The 18563-nt window shown below is 41.8% G+C and overlaps 2 protein-coding genes across 2 annotated transcripts in view; one reads left to right on the top strand and one right to left on the bottom strand.

Moving 5' to 3' along the window:
* Nucleotides 1-3798: 3798 nt before the first annotated feature.
* On the bottom strand, nucleotides 3799-4678 carry Mrpl57 (mitochondrial ribosomal protein L57). The gene is made up of 2 exons (XM_004854861.4): nucleotides 4572-4678; nucleotides 3799-4411 (listed from the first exon to the last, which is right to left on the bottom strand). Exon 2 carries the CDS (start codon nucleotides 4404-4406, stop codon nucleotides 4098-4100), a length of 309 nt encoding a protein of 102 aa, XP_004854918.1. The 5' UTR covers nucleotides 4407-4411; nucleotides 4572-4678; the 3' UTR covers nucleotides 3799-4097.
* Nucleotides 4679-4743: 65 nt separating this feature from the next.
* Nucleotides 4744-18563, top strand: part of LOC101703398 (spindle and kinetochore-associated protein 3) — a 34147-nt gene continuing 20327 nt past the window's right edge. The window contains 1 exon segment of the mRNA XM_004921126.4: nucleotides 4744-4885. Within this exon segment, the coding sequence (XP_004921183.3) occupies nucleotides 4783-4885 (103 nt within the window). The 5' untranslated portion in view covers nucleotides 4744-4782.

Genomic DNA, 18563 nt, shown 5'->3' with positions numbered 1-18563 from the left:
AAATTTGGAGATAAGATCTTTAAAGGCAGTAATTAAATGGGTAGTTAGGACAGGGTTAGGGTTAGGATAGGCCCTAACCCAATATGGCTGGTATCTTTTTAAGAGGAAATATGGAAACAAATGGACAGTAGACCGGTTATGGTGAAATTTTTAGAGCTTTCAATGATACAGCTCATGCCATATGTTCGCTACCACTGCACTAGACATATACATGTACAGAGGAACAACCATGTGAAGACAAGAGTGGTCTGTAACAGTTTTTCTATTACCCTCAGAGAAAACCAGTCCTGTCCACCCCTCCATCTTGTATTTCTAGAACTCTAGAATGGTGAGAATATAAATTTTTGTTTTAAAACCACCCAGGTTGTAGTGTGTTGGTATGACACCCTGTTAAGGTTTAGATCTTGGGTGTCCCCCAAAAGTCTTAGGTATCTGGGAAGTGACTGGGTTATGGATGCACTGTATCCATCACTGATGACTTCACAGCTGACTCGGTATTAGGAGGGGGGCCTGGGTACTGGGGCTGGGCCCAGAATAGGTCTCTCTCCCTGGCTCCTCCCTTATTTCCTGGCCACCATAACGTGAGCAGCTTTCCTTTGCCAGACTCTTCCACTATACCATTTCTGCCTTGAAGCCAGCTGGAATGTGACCATGAGTCAAAATAAACCTCTCTTGTATGTTGTGGGTGTCAGGTATTTTGTTCCAGCAGTGACAAACGTGACTGCGACACAGCCTTAGCAAGCTAATAGATGTGGTAATGTTACTGGGCAGTATTGAGTTCTGGGTTGAGGTTTGCGGTCATAAATTTAAACAGCAATAACCCTAATTATGTGTTTCTCTGGCATTATTCAGCAATGAGGTTGGTTTCAAACAAAGGAAAAGCAAATGGTAGAGCTCACTCGGGATTTCCAAACGAATACACTGAAGAGTAAGCCACAGTCACTGAAGGTAACTGTTTTATCCTCACTAAATCATAATGAACCCTCCATCTGTGCTCCGTCAGAAAATTAGGAGTCATCTGATTGCTCACCAACTTGTTAATTCTACCTCTTAATCCCTTTCGACTCTAACCACACATTCAGTACCTGGCTGGACTACTGCAATAGCCACCTAGTCTATTTCCAGTCTTTCCCTCCACCAAGCCATATTCCATAATACTTTTCATTATATCACTAAACATTTTTTTTTTTTGGTACGGGGATCGAACTTGTGTCCTTGCACTTGTGCAGCAGGCGGCGAAACCACTGAGCTAAATCCCCGGAATTCACTAAACATTTTCGATAGCTCCTCACCAATTACATAATGGAAGCCAAATATCTGTGTTATGCAAGATTTTTCATGTTTTATCCCTACTTCTTCTGCCTCTTCTAGCATTTCTTCCCCACCCACAAGAATCCTACACTGCAGCAATACTCAAATACTGACAATTCCCTCAACAATCACAAGGCTGTTCTCTACCTAATTCCGCCACCTACTTGCACCCCAGGCAAACTAGGAATTTGCTACAGCACTGCCTCTTCTGAAACTTTCCTACAGCTTTCCTCCCTGCTCAGCCAAGATTGAGAAATGGCCCTTTCCTGATTCAACAACTGGATGACATGGAGTCTCAAAAGCTATATGACAGATATCAACCAGGAACTGTTGATAATGCACAGGCTGGCATAAACACATACACTCCTTGATTTACCATGGGATCATGTCCCAGTAAACCCATCATAGAGTACAAATACAATGCAAAACACATCTAAATCACCTACCCTACCAGCCATAGCACTTGGTATATTAGTGTTGGTTTCCCTTGCTGATCTGATGGCTGAAAAGTTGCAGCTTACTGCCACTGCCCAGCATCATGAAAGGATTGTACCATGTATCACTAGCCCAGGAAAAGCTCAAAATTCAAAACTGGAAGTAGTTTCTACTGTGCATAGACTCCACACCATCACAAAACTTAAAAAACTGTTAAACCATCCTAAGCCTGAGATTGTATTGTATTACATGTGTGATTATGAAGATTTCAGTGGCAATGAGCCTTTGCATGTTAGTAAAAAAGATTAGTAACTCTGTGATGGCTATGATGAGTTTTTCAAGGAGAAAAGTCAAATGTTCAACAGCACTGCCTTGGCTAAAAAGTGAGTACAGCTACAATTGTTTACTTTTACTACCTAGTGTCTTATATTAGTTTTTACATAAATCTAGTCCTGAATTCTACCTTTGCTGTTTAATAGCAGTGTGGACTTGGAGCTTCTGTTTCACATCTGTATACTGAGGATATGTATTTCAGAAGATTGTTTTTAAAATTATAAAATGCCTACTCGACAGGACGTGGTGGTGCATGCTTATAAGCCCAGCACTAAGGTGGCAGAGGCAGGATTACTGTATGAGGCCAGCCTGTACTACATGACATGACCCTGTCTCAAAAAACAAACAAAAAAGCCTACTGAGTTGTCTCCCATCTCTACAAGACCAAGGTTTTATTTTGCTTTCCAAGTATCTTCTGAAATTCAAGTTAACCATAATCATTTCTCAAACTTCAAAGTCAAAGGTTTCTGACCTATATATAGGTAAGAATAACTTAAGTACCAGCTGTGGTAAACTGCTTGAGCTACCACTATCTCCTGGCATGAAAATGTAAGTTCAGGATATCAGACTGCCCCTACGCACAAGAGATACTTCTATGAGCGGTGAAAAGCATTCAAGTATTTATATAGCAAGAATACGAAATGTTAATAGTTCAGTTTGGTTAAACATTCAACTATGAAATCCCTAAAGAACTGTTAAGTGCAATGAGAAAAACAATCAGTGTCTCCACAGCCTATACACACTAATGGCAGTTATTAAGCTGGGAATTAGCTAATTAGCAAAATATGGTATTTCTGGTTAGTTCAGTGCTGGACAATAAGATGGGCACTCACACATCAGTCTTGGAGTTTGTTCTTTCTTGACAGCCACTTGGCATCAGGATATTTAAATGTTAAGAGTTTTTGGCTCTAAATTCCATTTATCTATGTTCTCATTACCTGTTCAAAATCTATGTATATGAGACCAAAAAAATACAGTATGAAGATCATCTCAAGAATGGGTAATGGGATTTTTTTCTATGTGCTTTGCAAATGTCCTATTAAATGATCCCAGCAAGGTGCATGGTTGTAGTGCCAGCACTTGGGAGGCTGAGCCAGGAGGATTGCCATAGATTCGAGGCCAGCCTGAAATATGGTGAGACCCTGTCCCCAAAACAATTTCCTATTAAATGTATAGCAGTTAAAAAGATTTCTGCTTTGCACAAGTTCCGTACTTCCTCATATATACAATAGTGCCAACTATATAGGGTGCTGTGATTGGTAACACTAAGTGCCTGGCTATCTTTATTATATCTGGAAAAAGGTTATTTTATTTATTGTTTGGTCTTTGAGACAAGGTCTTGCTATGTAGCCCAGACTGGTCTTGAACTCACCATACTCCCCCTGCCTCAGCCTTCAATGCTGGGACTTCAGGTGTGGGCCACCACTACTGGCAAAAAGCACTCAACTGGTGAATATTACACTCAACTGGTGAAATGCACTCAACTGGTGAATATTACAGTATGTTAAATTACAAAATAAATATCTTTTATGTTAACAATTCTAATAAATACTTTTTATTTCACTCAAATGTCCACTTTAGTGACATCCTAGAAGGAAATTCTATTTTTAATAGTACGTCGAACTTGAAAAGTTTGTATTTCTATTTAAATTCTGGCAATTATTTTTGTAAAATACTAATGAAAGCTCCCATCAACGACTTCATACTTAAGCAGAGAACTGAAATCACAATAGACAGTTTTATTGCAGCTTTCATCCCAGATATTTTTATATCATTTATGACACAGGAAATCCCTAATGTCTTCCTATCAAGCTCCAAAAATAAGAAACCTAACAGGCCGCTGCTCCTACTCTCCACGGCCCCAGGTATTCTACAGACAGGCCCTCGCATTCAGGTTGGCTTGTTTCAGTAAGACACTGGTCTCAAGAGTCACAATTGTACAGAGATTGGTTTCAGTTCCAAGGTCAGGTAGGCAGCGCAGTCCCGTCATCCACACAGTCGAAGGGCAAGGCTCGGGGTCAGGCCCACTTCCTGGTGACATTGAGATGGTCGAGCTGGTCGGCAACGAACCTGTGCGGGGGGAACTTGGCCGCGTGTGCTGCCTTAAGGGCCTCGAAGGCCCGAGCCCGGCGCTCGGCGGCGTGGCCGCGTTCCTGCTCGGCGGTCATGTAGGGCATGCTCAGCCAGTAGTGGTTCTCCGCCTCCACCTCCAGGCGGCGGATCATGTTCTGCTTTGCCTGCTCAGACACGAACCGCGGCAGCCGGTGCTTCCCGATCGTCTGCCGGCCCGGGATGCGAGCGCGGCGGAGAACAGCGGTGAGGAACATGGCGCCTGCGGAGAAGGGCGCACAGCACAGAGCCGCAGAGAGCTGGGGGCGCAGTCCCGACTCCCTCCACGCGCGCCGCCCGTGCCCACGCCCAGACCGGCCACGGGAGGTGAGGAACCCGCTAACGCCCTTCAGAGTACGGACCCAAGGAACCTCACAACTCACCAGCCCCGCGCCGCAAAATCCGAGTCCCTCCAGTCAGCAGAAGCGCAGGCTTCGCGGAGCCTCCTGGTGACTTCGCGCGAGACTTCAGCTATAGCGAGAGAAGACTATTGCGCCTGCGCAGACCCACCGCGCTTCCGGCGCCTGCCAATTCAAACCAGTGGCGGGGTGGTGGGAAGTTGGAGTGTTGCTGCTGTTTCCGTCGCCTTCATCCATGGACCTGATCCAGGCGTTCTGCGGGAAGCTGCGGTTCCTGGCCAGCACGCTAGACTGCGAGACGGCCCGGTTGCAGCAAGTGCTGGACGGAGAGGACAGCGGTGAGTGGGGCCCAGCACGCGTGATTTGTAATTCTTTTTTGGGGGGGCGGAATTCTTGTCTGGAAATTCAGGGGTCTCCAGAAGTGCTGCCTTTCCTGTTGCATACATTCTTTCTTTTCTTTTCTTTTCTTTTTTTTTAAAGCAAAACGTTTATTGGTACATTTTAGATATATATATATATATGGATAACATTCATCATAGGGAATTAGAACCTGTACATGATATATATTGCTTCTTTTTTTCCATTCTCCCCCTTCGACCCCCTTCCCTTCATTTTTTTATTAATAAATTTTATTGTATCCCACTCCCCCCAAGCCCTCTCCCCTCCCTATGTACAAAAGCTTTGTTTCCATTTTTCCTTCTATTTTCACTTTTTTTCTTGTCCCTTCCTTTTTCCCTCCCTCCTCCCTTGTTCCCCTTCCCATTTGAACACTTCCCATTTCCCAGCATCCATTATACATCCCAGTCCTTATTTCCACATTCAGTTTCTCACAGCAGAGAAACAATCCATTGTTTAGACATGTGTTTCCAATTTATTTCATTTAAAAGTATGGTCTCAAGGTGCATCCATTTAGCTATGAATGTCTCAAGCCCATCCTCTATAGCAGAGTCGTACTCCATTTTATAAAAACTCCATATCTTCTTTATCCACTTGGTTTTCCCTCCTTATTTACAAAGGTTTATTTCCATTTTTTCCTTCTGTTCTGTTTTTTCCCTTGTCTCTTCCTTTCCCCTGCCCCCTCCCTTGTTTTCCTTCTCATTTGAACATTTTCTCCCTATTTCCCAATATCCATTATACATTTTAGTCCTTATTTCCACTTTTGGTTTCTCACAACAGAGAAACAATGTGGTATTTAAACATATGTGTCCGATTTATTTCACTTAAGAGTATGGTCTAAAGGTGCATCCATTTAGCTATTTTATAAGCTCATACTTCTTTATGGCAGAGCAGTACTTCATTGTATAAAAAAAACCACAAGTAGCCAGGGATTTAGCTCAGTGGTTCCAGCACCTGCCACGCAAGCGCAAGGTCCCAAGTTCGGTCCCTGGTACAAAAAAAAAAAAAAGTTTTTGGATCAGGGATTTAGCTCAGTGGTTTCGCTGCCTGCTGTGCAAGCGCAAGGACCTGAGTTCGATCTCCAGTACCAAAAAAAAAAAAATTTAAAAACAAACAGAAACACATGTTCTTTATTCAGTCATCACTTGATGGGCATTTGGTCTGTTTCGGAGATTTAGCTATTACAAACTGTGCCACTATAAACATGGGTGTGCATATATCGCTGTGGTATAACGTTTTCGATTCTTTTGGGAAGATACCAAGAAGAGGGATAGCTGGGTCGAATAGAAACTATAGTTTTAGCTCTTTGAGGAATTTCCACACTGATTTCCACAGTAGCTGCAAGAGTCTACACCCCCACCAGCAGTGAAGAAGTATTCCTTTTTCCTCACAGCCACAACAGCATTTGTTATTGGTTTACTTCTTGATAGCAGCCATTCTTTCTGGAGTGAGATGGAATCTCAGAGTTGTTTTACTTTGCATCTCTCCAAGACCAGTGATGTTGAACATTTCTTCATATATTTATTTGCCATTTCTACTTCTTCATCTGATAAGTGTCTGTTCATTTCAGATGCCCATTTTTGGATTGGGTCTTTAAATTTGGGGGGGGTCTGATTTTTCTGAGTTCTTCATATGTTCTAGATAGTAGTTCTTTGGCAAATATTTTTTTCCCACACCATAGGTTGTCTCTTTATTCTGTTAGCTTTTGCTGTGCAAAAGCTTTTTTTTTTGGTACCAGGGATCTAACTCATGACTTTGTGCTTGCGAGGCAGGCGGCTGCACTGCTGAGCTAAATCCCCGACCTCCTTGCTATTTTTAAGAGAGCTCTCTTTTCATGACCACTAACTGCAATCTTGTCTTCTATATCTGATATTCTGTCCTCACATTGGCTCTACTGGGTAAATAGATTCCACTTCATTCCTATGCTGGATGCTCAGGGTTTCCATTTTTTTCCTTTACTGGGCATTCATGGTTTCTATCATGTTCCTGAGTGCCTCTATTTTTTTTTTTTTAAATCTGTATCTGCTGTAGAGTCACTAAGCATGTCTTACATTCTGGTCACCATTTCTGCAGTTATCTGAGAAATTATTTCTGCTTTGATTTTTTTCTAGAACCTCGTTCATCTGTTTTGTTACTTTTGCTGTTACCACTTCAGAGAGTCCAGGCGGTGGCTTTCAGATGGTTCCACTTCATTGCCCCCTAGGTTCGCCTTTGGTGAGCTGAAAGTCTGGGGATGGGGGGAGAAGTTGCATCTTGTTTAAGTGTCTTCTCATTTTTTTAAGTTTAATTCCTGAGACGATGCTTGTAAATTGTTTATGGCAAGTAGCTTTATTGCCAGTGCTCAGAACCCTCTATTGCCAGTATTCAGAATCCTCTGAGACTACTTCTCAGAAGTGTCTTCCAGGTGTAGCTGGCTTTTAGGTTTCCAGTCTGTTGCACGATTCTACCTCTTCAATTTATTGGGGATGAGAAGTTTCTGCCTACTTGGCCCAGCCACCAGTTCTTTGGCACTGGCCTATAGTTTTTTGGGGTTTTTTAAAGACGCTTAGGCCATCTCGGTCTTGGTATACCAGGAGGAACAACTGAGTAGCCCAGTTATGTTATTGTGGCTAAAGTAGTACAATCAACAACAACAACAGTATCAAATACAGCCCAGAAAATGACAAACTGTGGTAACTATTAATTTGCTCCCTTTAACTATATGAACCAGATTTGTGGTTATATAACAAAATCTAGACCAAATATGAAAATTATGTGCAGTAAATAAGCCCTAATATGGCAGTTTTACCATTAGGGGAGATTTAAAAGGGATTAGGGGGAAAAAACAGAGAAACATAAGAGGAAGGGATCAGCAGCAAGCCTGGAGGACAAACTTTAGGAAACTGGTGAAGAAGACAGGTGGGAAAGAGAAAAGGAAGAAATAAGAAGAGACCAAAAGAACAACAAAAAAACCTAGAAACTGTTCAGATAATCAAGCAAAAACAAAACAAGAACCAGAAAGGAGGAAGAGGAAGAAAAGAAAAAAACAGTTCAATTCAAGGTTTGTCTCTGCTGTCATTGGTAGGCAGAGTGAGCAGACAAGAGTACAGAGCTGAACTGATTAATCCCAGAAAGCCAGCCATAGCTTTACAGTGGGGTAGTGGATAATCCCAGCTGGCCTGCCCCCTTAGTTCCACTGAAGTTCAGGCCGGTTTCTGGCTATGAGGCTGGAATCAGATTCCTTGAGCCTACAACCGTCTATGTTCCTCCTGCCAGCTTGAACTCTGCTCCCTGACCTCCTGCTGACTTGAACTCAGCACCTGCCCCAAGACACTTGGAGCTACTACATAGTGCTGCCTATAGCTGTTTTGAGCTCATTTGGCCCCTCTAATATGGCTACTGTCCAATTTCCCACTCCTAAGTGATGGCTGAACTCTGAATCCCGATAACTCACCAGCTGCTGTAGTCCACTGCATCCATTGTTCCAGTTCCACTGGTGCGTTTCTCCATGGAGGACTCTGGGGTCACCAGGAGTCACCCCTGGTCTGCAGGTTCAACCTGACATTCCCACGCTGACAGTCTAGTCTCTGAGAAGGAATGCTGCTTGTTATCACCCTCCTCGTTGTTGTTGAAGTCTCTCTCTTCGCTCTCCCCATGGACTTTTGCATCATACTCTTCCTTGGTCCTGGGGGCCCACTTCCCTCCTTTTCCTCCTTGAGGCACTGTATTCCAGTGTCAGGACACCAAATCTCAGAGAGGCTCTTTCTCTACTGCTCACCATTCTGCTGTTTTACTAGAAGTCCGTTTTCATACTTTCTGCAAACATTTGGAATGAAGCACAAATGCATAATTACTTATGTCTGAAAAGGAAGCCTTTGTATTAATCCTGATGCTGGATTTGTCCATCAGTTTCAGGCAGTTTGAAGAGAACACTTGAAGATGATAATGATTTTGGCAGAACCCAATAGGTGACTGCACAGAGTGGCTGACTCAAGAGGAACATCATAGCTAGGCGAGAGCTATAATCCCAGCTCTTGAGAGGCTAGGCAAGAGGATTGCTGTGAGTTCAAGGCCAGCCTGAACTACTCAGGGAAACCCTCAAGAAAAAAAAAAAAACAAAGAACAGATCATTATAGAGGGTTTGAATTTCTATTTGGGAAGAGAAAATACTAAAGATGATAATAACGTGAAGTGGTAAAAACACAAGTAGTTTCTTTTCAGTTATATGTTCCTTCCAGACATGTTCCTTTGCAATTGTTGAGCAGTGTTTTAACATGATGTTGGACTTCTACAATAGATGGCATTGATAGTTTTACGATTTTTTTCTTTTTAAAACTACAGTTTTGTAAAACAGGAATTTTTGACTTACAAAGAGTTATTGTTGTAATAATGTACTTTTCAGTACATTATTGAAGTTTATTTACATAATATAAAATTATTACTTTATACAAAATGCAAGTTAGGGGGATTTGTTTGTAAACTTTGGGTAATTTACAAAAGAATTTCCTGGGGCTTGCTATTTTGTTTTCTATATTTTACATTTGAAAAATAATTTTACACAGTTACATTTTATGATGAAACCTCTTACAGAAACATTAACAAAATGCAGGAATCTGCTGCTTTTTAAATATTAAGTCAATAAATCATTGACCATTGTTAAAATTCTTGATCCCTTGTTAATTAACTATCCTTTTATTAATCCATGATCCATTTAATGCTTCCTTACTACCCTTCAAAATTTTTTTATACTATGGGGGAAAAAGGGTTTAATAAAAAAATCCATATTTTGCTTTATAATACCAGATGCTCAAAAACAAGGGTAGTTTTAAGATTTTTATGTGACTTTTTTTTTTCTTCTGAAGTGCATAATTCTTTTTGGTTTCTAGAGAAAAGATCTTGTTCTGTAGCACAGGCTGACCTCCAAGTTGGGATCCTCCTCCCTCAGCCTCTCGAGTGCTGAGATTACAGAATAGAAGCAAATAAATCTTTATACTGATTTCTTATCACCCCCAAAACTGGACAGCAAACTTGCTATTTCCTGTCCTCATCTCTGAATGGCTCACTGCAAAGAAGAGGCTTCTGCAGTTCCTCTCTAGCAGCCTTTCCATCTGTCTGGCAGTAGCTTCCATCCAGGCCATACCAAGTGTCATTAAATGTGTTTATGTACTCTGGATCTGAGGACACTCGAGCTCCTCTAGTCCTCCCAGAATCTTTGCAGTGTAGCGTCCTTGTCAACCTTTCTTCAGGGCCTTCAAAATTTCCCAAATGATCATCATGGGAAGGGCACCTGCGGCCTAGTTGCTCCCTAAAAGGCTGTTGTGTAGACTGTCCCTAGGGGAGCTCAGGTCAGATGGGCTCAGCACAGACGTGCCACTTGGCTTCCTGTCCCCAGAGAACTACCACATCAAGGGCAGGAAGGGCTGCATAGTGATCATGTGTCAGACCCAGTGGTGACTTCTAGGAGATGCTTTGTTCCAAGAAGAGAAGCAGAAACACTCTAGACTCTAGCTTTGATGCCGAGAAAAAGCTCCCAGTGCCCAAGCACACACACACTTCACATGGAAGATTCCCATTGCCTGGATTTCGCTTGCACCAGAGGCAGGGTAGTGTCAAAGACCGGGGGGATTAAAGACGAAAGGAGGCTTCACTTGCTCACACTGTCTTCAACCACTGAGCTACATCCCTAGCCCTGTTTGTTTGTTTATTTATTATTTATTGGTACCGGGGATTGAACTCGGGTCCTTGTGCTTGCGAGGCAGGCAGCAGAACCACTGAGCTAAATCCCTGGCCCCCCTTTTTTATTTTTTGACACAGGGTCTCACTGGGTTGCCTTGGCTGGGCTGAAACTTGGCATCCTCCCTGCCTCAGCCTTGTGAGTGCTGGGATTGCAGGTGTGTACCACTGTGTCTGGCTCCCTATTGTCTTGTAAGATATCAGTGGTGGCTTCTAGTGCAGAACTCCAAAGAAATCAGACCATCAGGACCTGCTAGACTCTGTTGTGCACCTGGAGCTCTGCTTGCCTCTCCTGTGGTGCTGCTGAAGGATGCCTCTGTCAAGGTTCCTCACACTGCTTCTGTGGCTGGAGCCCGTGTGCTCTTCCTGTTTGCTTTTTGTTTAAGCCATACGTGTTTGTGTTTGTTTTTTCAGAGTTTCCTAGCTGCTTTTTACCTTTGTCTGAATGGTTTTAAGTAGAATATAATAAACTAGTATAGTATTGTTTTTTTCTAAATGATGCGCCCCAAAAGAAAAGTGCTTTCTACCATTTAAAAAATATGTTAATACTCATTGACTTTTTCAAAAAAATATTTAGTGATTTACTCAAATGAAGTTTAAATGATATAGAAATGAAAAATATTAGAGATCTATACACAATAAAAAGTGAATATAAATTAGCGAGCTCCATGGACATTTCCAGTTGAACATTCATACAAATACATATTCACCTTGTTCTTTATATAGCAGTAATATATACATGACATGAAAATTCTGGCAAAAATCAGAGATATTAACAATATTCTCACATTTCAAAAATGGTGTGAAATGTTTTAACAAAAACATTCTACATGAATGTAAACCCCTGATAAATTCCATGATTTTATCATGCCAGAAGCATGTTTTAATTTTTTAAAAAGATATTGGTATCATAACATTGGCTTATTAATAAGTAAGGCATTTTGTATACACAATATCTTAGTGTGTACAAAAAGTTTTAAGATTATTTACTATGATGTTGTTTTAAACTTTGAAAGTCTCTTCAACATAGGAAAATAGCTGCACACATTTAGGCGTGTTTTTTTTTTTTATAAAACACAAATCTGTGATTGGTCTCTGTGGTTCCTGGTAATAAGTCTTGTCTTAGTTTTTTCACATAGTATAAATTATATTCTAATGCAAGATTGCATTAAAACCCAGTAGTTCTTAAACAACATTCCCAAATAACCGTAAGTCCCAAATGCAGCAAAGGCGAATAATCTTCATAGTGCACTTTCACCTCACTGAAGTTGAAGCTGCTCATTTTGGATATTTTTCCACTTCAATGTGAAGTAGATTGCTAGGGTTTCATTAGTGGTTTCATTATGTGGACTTTTTAAAAGAAAAGGATGGTTTTGATTTCTTCGACAGTTCAGAATTGGAAATCATGAGTCCTGAGATGCTTTAAATAACCAGCTGTTCTTTAGTAGAGGAACTCTCTCAATGCAACTACAATAAATAAGCATCTACATCTTTAGCTATATTACCAGTATATCCTGGAACCAAAGTAAGATGGTTTTCCTGTTCCCACAATCTACTTAATTGTTGTTTTAAAATCTGAATATTTCTATCATTTATAATTTCTGCTCACTAACTTCTAAATTAGTATGTAGAACAGTGAAGAGTTCTTAACATTTTTTGTAATTTCTTTTGTTTTTAAGCGATAAATCAAAAATGGGCATCTGAAATAAATAGACTCTTCTCAGATGAAGAAGTAAAAACGAATAAATACATGAAAAAATGTTCAACATCACTGGTCATTCGAGATATGCAAAAGGAAACAACTCTGAGATCCATCTCCAGAAAGAGTGACCATCACTAAGAAGTTAACCAATAACAAATACTGTAGAGGATATGGCGGGGAAAGGAACCCTTCTCCATTGCTGGTGGAGTGTTAAACTGGTAAAACCATTATGGAATTCAGATTAAAACTAGAGGTTCCATTTGACCCACCTATTCCCCTTCTAGGTATATTCCCAAAAGAGTTAAAGTCATCATTTGACAATTATTCATGCATACCCATTTTATAGCAGCACACTTTATGATAGATGAATCTTGGAAACAGCCCATATGCCCTATTATGGGTTGTGTTCAGATGTCCCCCCAAAGCCTCATGTGAATGAGGTGGGGCTATTTTGGAGGTGACTGAATCTAGAGTGTGTGATTCATGGTGCAGTGGCTAGTGCTAGGCCTGAGAGCACTCGGATGAAGAGTGTGAGTGCTGCCCACTCTTAAGTAGTCTGCATAAGATAAAAAAGGCATAAAGACACTGTGGAGGGCCCCTCTCCCTTCCCTTATTGCTTTTGTTGTCTTCTGCCTCCATGAACTCTTGCCACTCTGCCTTGGAGCCAGCTGGTTATGGACTGAAACCTCTACAAACTGTGAGCTAAATAAACCCTTTCCTCTTTAACTTTGGGTGTCAGGTATTTTGTCTCAGCAACAAGAGAAAAGTAACTAAGACAGAAATTTGGTACCAGAGAAGTGAGGTCATTGCTGTGAGATTACCTGGCTTGTGGGAAGGGGAAGAGTTAGGAAAGGTTCGAAGATGCTGGCTGAAGAAACAGAGCTGGAACACCTTAGGCTGTACTGTATGAGAGATTTGGTCAGAGGTCAGAAGACTAGAAAGCTGATAAAGACCAGGCTCTTTCTGCTGGGAAGGACTGGATTGGCTGTTGGACTCCAGACGATTTGTCTTATGGCTTGGCAGAAAGTTTATTTCATTTTGCTCATGTCCAGAGACTTTGCCTGAGACTGAGATTAAGGGTGGTAGACTAACTTGGCAGAAGAAATTTCAAGGCAGTTGAATGTTTAGGTGGTCACATGGCTACTGTTGGGGGCTTTTTAGCAAGATTTATGGTGAGAATCAAGAGCAAAGAGCCCAGAAAACATTTTGAGTTTGGCCAGAAAGGAAGCTCTAGTAAACTTTTGCCTTGCAAAGATAGAGCAGAGGAGATCTTGATTGCTGAGAAGGAACAGGAAAGTGGAAAAGATAGCCTGAGGGCATCACAAGAAGCAGCAGGACTCCACCCTTTGCAGCCTCAAAATTGCAAAAGTGAAAGACTTTGCTTTGAAAAGAGAGCCCCAGAGCACCCTGTTCCAAAATGGCGATGGCCTAGGGAAGTTTGGGATTTGGTTCATAGGGACTGGACCCCTACAGCCAAGAGAGAAGGAAGCCTGGCTACTGCTCCAGCTGGCAGCAGACCTTAGTGTTATCCCCCTGATGCTGGTTTTAGGCACATGCAGAATGCAACCATTGTGGGGTCAAGAAGGCTTCCACCTGAATTTCAGAAAAAGGGCTGGGAGGCCAGACAGTGTGCCCCTGAGAGAGCGTTGTGTGAAGCTCTGAGTATGAAGCTGAAGGTGCAGTGGAGACCCCAGAAGGTTGGAGAAACCAGGACGGTGAATAGTCTGAGGAAAACTGCAAGGAGGGAACACAGCCAGCCCAAGAGCAAAGCCATGGGAGCTATTAACCACTGGCGGTGCTATAGGGGCAGAGCCATCACAGCCTTTTGGAGTTCATGACTTGCCACAGACTGCCAGGGATGCTGGAAGTGGAATTGTGGGATTTAATGTTGGCCCTCCTGGATTTTGGTTTTGCTTTGGTCCCATTCCTTTGTATCCCTCTGTTTGTAACTTCTGGAATGGAAGTGTCTATTTTGTGCCATTGTATGCTGGAAATTTTTAACTTTCATTTGTACAGGGCTTACAGCTAAGCGTTTGCCTTAGATCTCAGAGGAGATTTTGCATGTGGACTTTTCAGCAGTGCTGAAACTGTTAGAACTTTGGCATCTTTTAGAGATGGACTGAATGCCTTTTGCATAAAGGGATGTAGTCTTTGGGGGAGCAGGGACAGAATGTTGTTGTAGGGAACAGGGGAAGGGGACATGACCAGAACCTCTGCAGTGAGTCCTGGTCTCCTGTGAGCCACGGCAGCACACGGCGAATTACGGGAAAGGTAGGAAAATGAGACTGAGAAGAAGCTGAGCGTTGGGTCTGATCAGCGCTGCTCTGGGCGGCAAAGACGAAAGCCTCCAGCTTACCGCACCTTTTATTCAGTACTCAGTACATCGGGAGAAACAGATGTAACAAAGGACTTGCGGAGAGTTCAGTACATCCGCGTAAACAAGATGGTGACAGTCCAAGGACGATGAGGAACTGAGTAGATGTTTGTTCCTCCCAGGATGTTTCTTGTCCTGGAGAATCACAGACAGCATCACCGGATCATTGAGGTCTCAGTTGTGACCGGAGGCCAAAATGGAATTATGTCTCGGAATTCCATAGCTGGGCTGTAGGCAGGAGAACTAGGCTAACCAAATGATTTTTCCCTAAAATTATGTAGCATTGCTACCGACATGTTGTGGCTTCTGTTTAGATGTCCCTCAAGGTCTCATGCGAATGAGGTGCGGCTGTTTCTCGAAGGTGGATGAATCTAGAGTGTGTGATTCACGGTGCAATTGCTAGTGCTAGGCCTGAGAGCACTAGAATTAAGGGTGTGAGTGCTACCCACCCCAAATAGTCTGAATAAGATAAAAGGGGCAGGAAGACTGCTGTTAAGGTCTCTTGTTGCTTTTGCTCTCTTCCATTGCCATGAACTGTTGCCCCTCTGCCATGAGCCACTCTGCCTTGCAGCCAGCCATTTATGAACTGAAACCTCTATGAAATGTAAGCTAAATGAACCTTTCCTCCTTTAACTTTGAGTGTCAGGTATTTTGTCTCAGCAGTGAGAGAAAGGTAACTAACATCCCCATCAACAGATGGATGGATCAAGAAAAATGTGATATTTATATACAATGGAGTACTATTCTGCCATAAAGAAGGACAAATATGAGACTTAGGGAAGTAAATGCATCTCAAGACCATAATCTTAAGTGAAATAAATCAGACAAGTTTAAATATTGTATTGTATCTCTAATGTGAGAAACCCAAAGTATAAATAAGGAGCAAAATGGAGGATAGATACTAAGAAGAAAGAACTTGTTCAAATGGGAGGGGGAACAAGGGAGGGGGAGGGAGAGGGAAGGGAAAAGAGTTTTTTTAAAAAAAGAATGAAGGAAAATATAGGATCAGAGCTTTCGTAAATGGTGAGGAGAGAAAAGGTTGAGGGGAGGAGAATAGGGGGGAAAAAGAATTAAGAATTATGTACAGGTACAAATTCCCTATGAAGAATGTGATCATTATGTATGGCAAACATGTTAATAAAAATTTTTTTAATTAAGATTTAAAACTTAAATTAGTTTAAACCGAGCATGGGAACTTGAAGAAACATTACTAAAATGCTTGGAATATTGAACATTTACTCCTTCATTTTACATTGTCTGAATGTTCCTATGAAGTTGTTCCAGCTCAGAAACATTTCTTTGAGGATATATTTATTGAATAAAGTGATTTGTATGTGGCTGTAAATTAGCGTTTCAGTCAGTTCTTTATATCAAGTTAGTCCAAATTTCTCTTATAATTGGGATTAGCAAAATCACTTCTTGGATCTTTAGGTGTCCATATTTTTTTTTTTTGGGTACCAGGGATCGAACTCAGGGCCTTGCACTTGTGAGGCAGGTGCCGGAACCACTGAGCTAAATCCCCAACCCTAGGTATCCGTATTTTTATTTATGTCATTAAAAAATTTTTTCTTTCTACTATTTTATTTTTTTTCAAATGAAATATCTTTATTGTAAAGATTCCCACAGTGACACATGGCACGCCCACCTCCAGCTACTCTGGAGGCTAAATAGGATCATAAGTTTGAGCCCACCCTGGGCAACTTAGTGAGACCTGTCTCAAAATAAAAAAGGGCTGGAGACATAGCTCAGTGTGGAACCCAAGGACATAGCTCAATGTGGAACCCTGGGTTCATTTTCTAGTCAAAAAAATCAAACCTTGCGTCATGCCTGCCTTCCAAGCACAAGGTCCTGAGTTCGATCCCCAGTACTGGAAAAAAAAAAACATCAAACCTCTTATACAAGCTATGATGGCTCTCAGTAAATTTTTAAAAATAAAACCTTTAACAGTATCTAGGTAATAATGTTCCCTTCCCCAAATCTGCAGAAGAGCTGTTGGCTCGCCACCCTTCCAGGTAGAGATGTGATGTTTTACTTGTTGACTTCTTGGATTGTGTTGGTAGAGGAAAGCATACCGTGTCACTTGTTGCAGCCAACTCAGATTGGTAAAGTACATTCTCTAATAATTCTTTCAAAGAGTACATGGGGAACAAATCTGAATTCATCAATATCAAAGAACGTCGTTGTTTGTCCCTCAAAATCAAATGTCAGTTTGATACCAGATGATATCTGGCTGGATACTAGATTTGAGGGTGAAAGCTATTTTCATTCAGGGCTATTATGATGCCCCACTGACTTCTAGTGTCCAGCGTGCTCCGTGAGAAGTCTGCTGTCAGCCGGGTTCTCATTCCTCTGTAGGTGATTTCTTCTCTCTCTTGGGAAGCCTACAGGGTTTTCTCTCTCTCTCTCTGGAGCTCCAGAATGGCACCAAGATGTGTCTAGGAGTGAGTTTTCTCACATTGACCTTGCTGAGGATTCAGTGAGCACTGACAACCTCAAGACTCCAGTCCTTCCTTAGTTCTGAAAAGTTTTCTTCAATTATTTCTTTAATTATATCCTCTACCCTATTCTCTTTTGTATCTTTTTCTAGAACTCCTATCACATAGATGTTGGAAATTCTGAATTCATCCTGACTCGTATTTTTTTTGTTATTCATTAGCTGCTTGGACATTTGCACTGTAACCTTAGAAAATTCTTCCATTTGGTCATCTAGATTGCTCATTCATTCCTTGAGTTTACCTACTCTGCTGTGCAGGTAGTCTAATAAATGTTTAACTTCCAAGACATCTGGATATATTTACTTATATTCTCAGTCTCCTCTTGTATCACTCTGAAAATGTTGATCACTCTTTGGAAGTTTTCTTCTGTTTCCTGGATTAAATCAGTTTCTTTTAATGTCAACTCTTCTATTTGCATAGTGTTGTTTCTCTCTTTCTCTTTTCCCTAGCAACTTGGTGACTTCTGATGTAGCACTCAGATTTGCACATGAATGCTTTTTGTGCTCATTAGAACTTCTCTCTAGTGATTTTGAGAGAGAAGTCCAGTGCAAGGTCAGACATGGTGTCTGAATTCCTTCATCTCTAGAAGCAGCTGTTTCTTCTTCTCCCTCCTCCCTGTTGTGTACCTCCTGGTGCTGCACCAACTTTTCCTTCTCCCTAACCGAATAACTACAGGCAAGTTCCTCACATAGTGCCAAGGCCTCTTCTCTCTGTGCTTGGGTTTCTTTCTTCCTCCTGTTACTGCTCCTCCTCCTCTTCCTCTTTGTCCATTCCTGAGTTTTCTTCTTCCTCCTGCTCCTCCTCCACCTCAGTTTCCTTCTTCCTCTTCTATCTTTGAGTTTTCTTACTTCTCTTCCTCCTCCCATCAGGTTTCTTCTCCTTCCACTTCCTCTTCTTCCTCCCAGATTCCTTCTTCCTCCCCTCCCCTCTCTGTCCCAGAGATTTCTTCTTCCTCCTCCTCTAGCCATGAGCCCTGCTGTTACTCCATCTTGTGGCTTTCCTTTCCTGTCCATTCTGAAGACACTGAGCTCCTTCCCTCAGGTCTAGCAACCTTCATCTGTTTAATGAACAAGAAGTTCAAGCCATTGCTTGCTGGGTCTCCAGCTCCACATTTTGAGGCTTTTTAGAGGTTTATCCCCTTTTCTTTGTGTCCCATTGTTCTGGAAATCGTGGAAAGAAATACATGGAGACACAGAATTAGGGTAAAATAATAAAAGTTTACTTGCAAGCAGGTGGGACCACCACAAACCTGTCTGGTCAGTGTCCATGTGGCGCTCTTTGTTAGTCTCCTCTTTTATACCTTTGTCAGTCATTATCTCATCCCTAGTGGTCTTTGT

Source organism: Heterocephalus glaber, unplaced genomic scaffold (assembly GCF_053883595.1).
Source record: "Heterocephalus glaber isolate CG9 unplaced genomic scaffold, H.glaber_assembly_v1.0 deba00001719, whole genome shotgun sequence".
In the NCBI taxonomy this organism is placed as follows: Eukaryota; Metazoa; Chordata; class Mammalia; order Rodentia; family Bathyergidae; genus Heterocephalus; species Heterocephalus glaber.
Note: the sequence above shows the minus strand (reverse complement) of the source record. Positions and strands in the feature narration are given on the sequence as shown.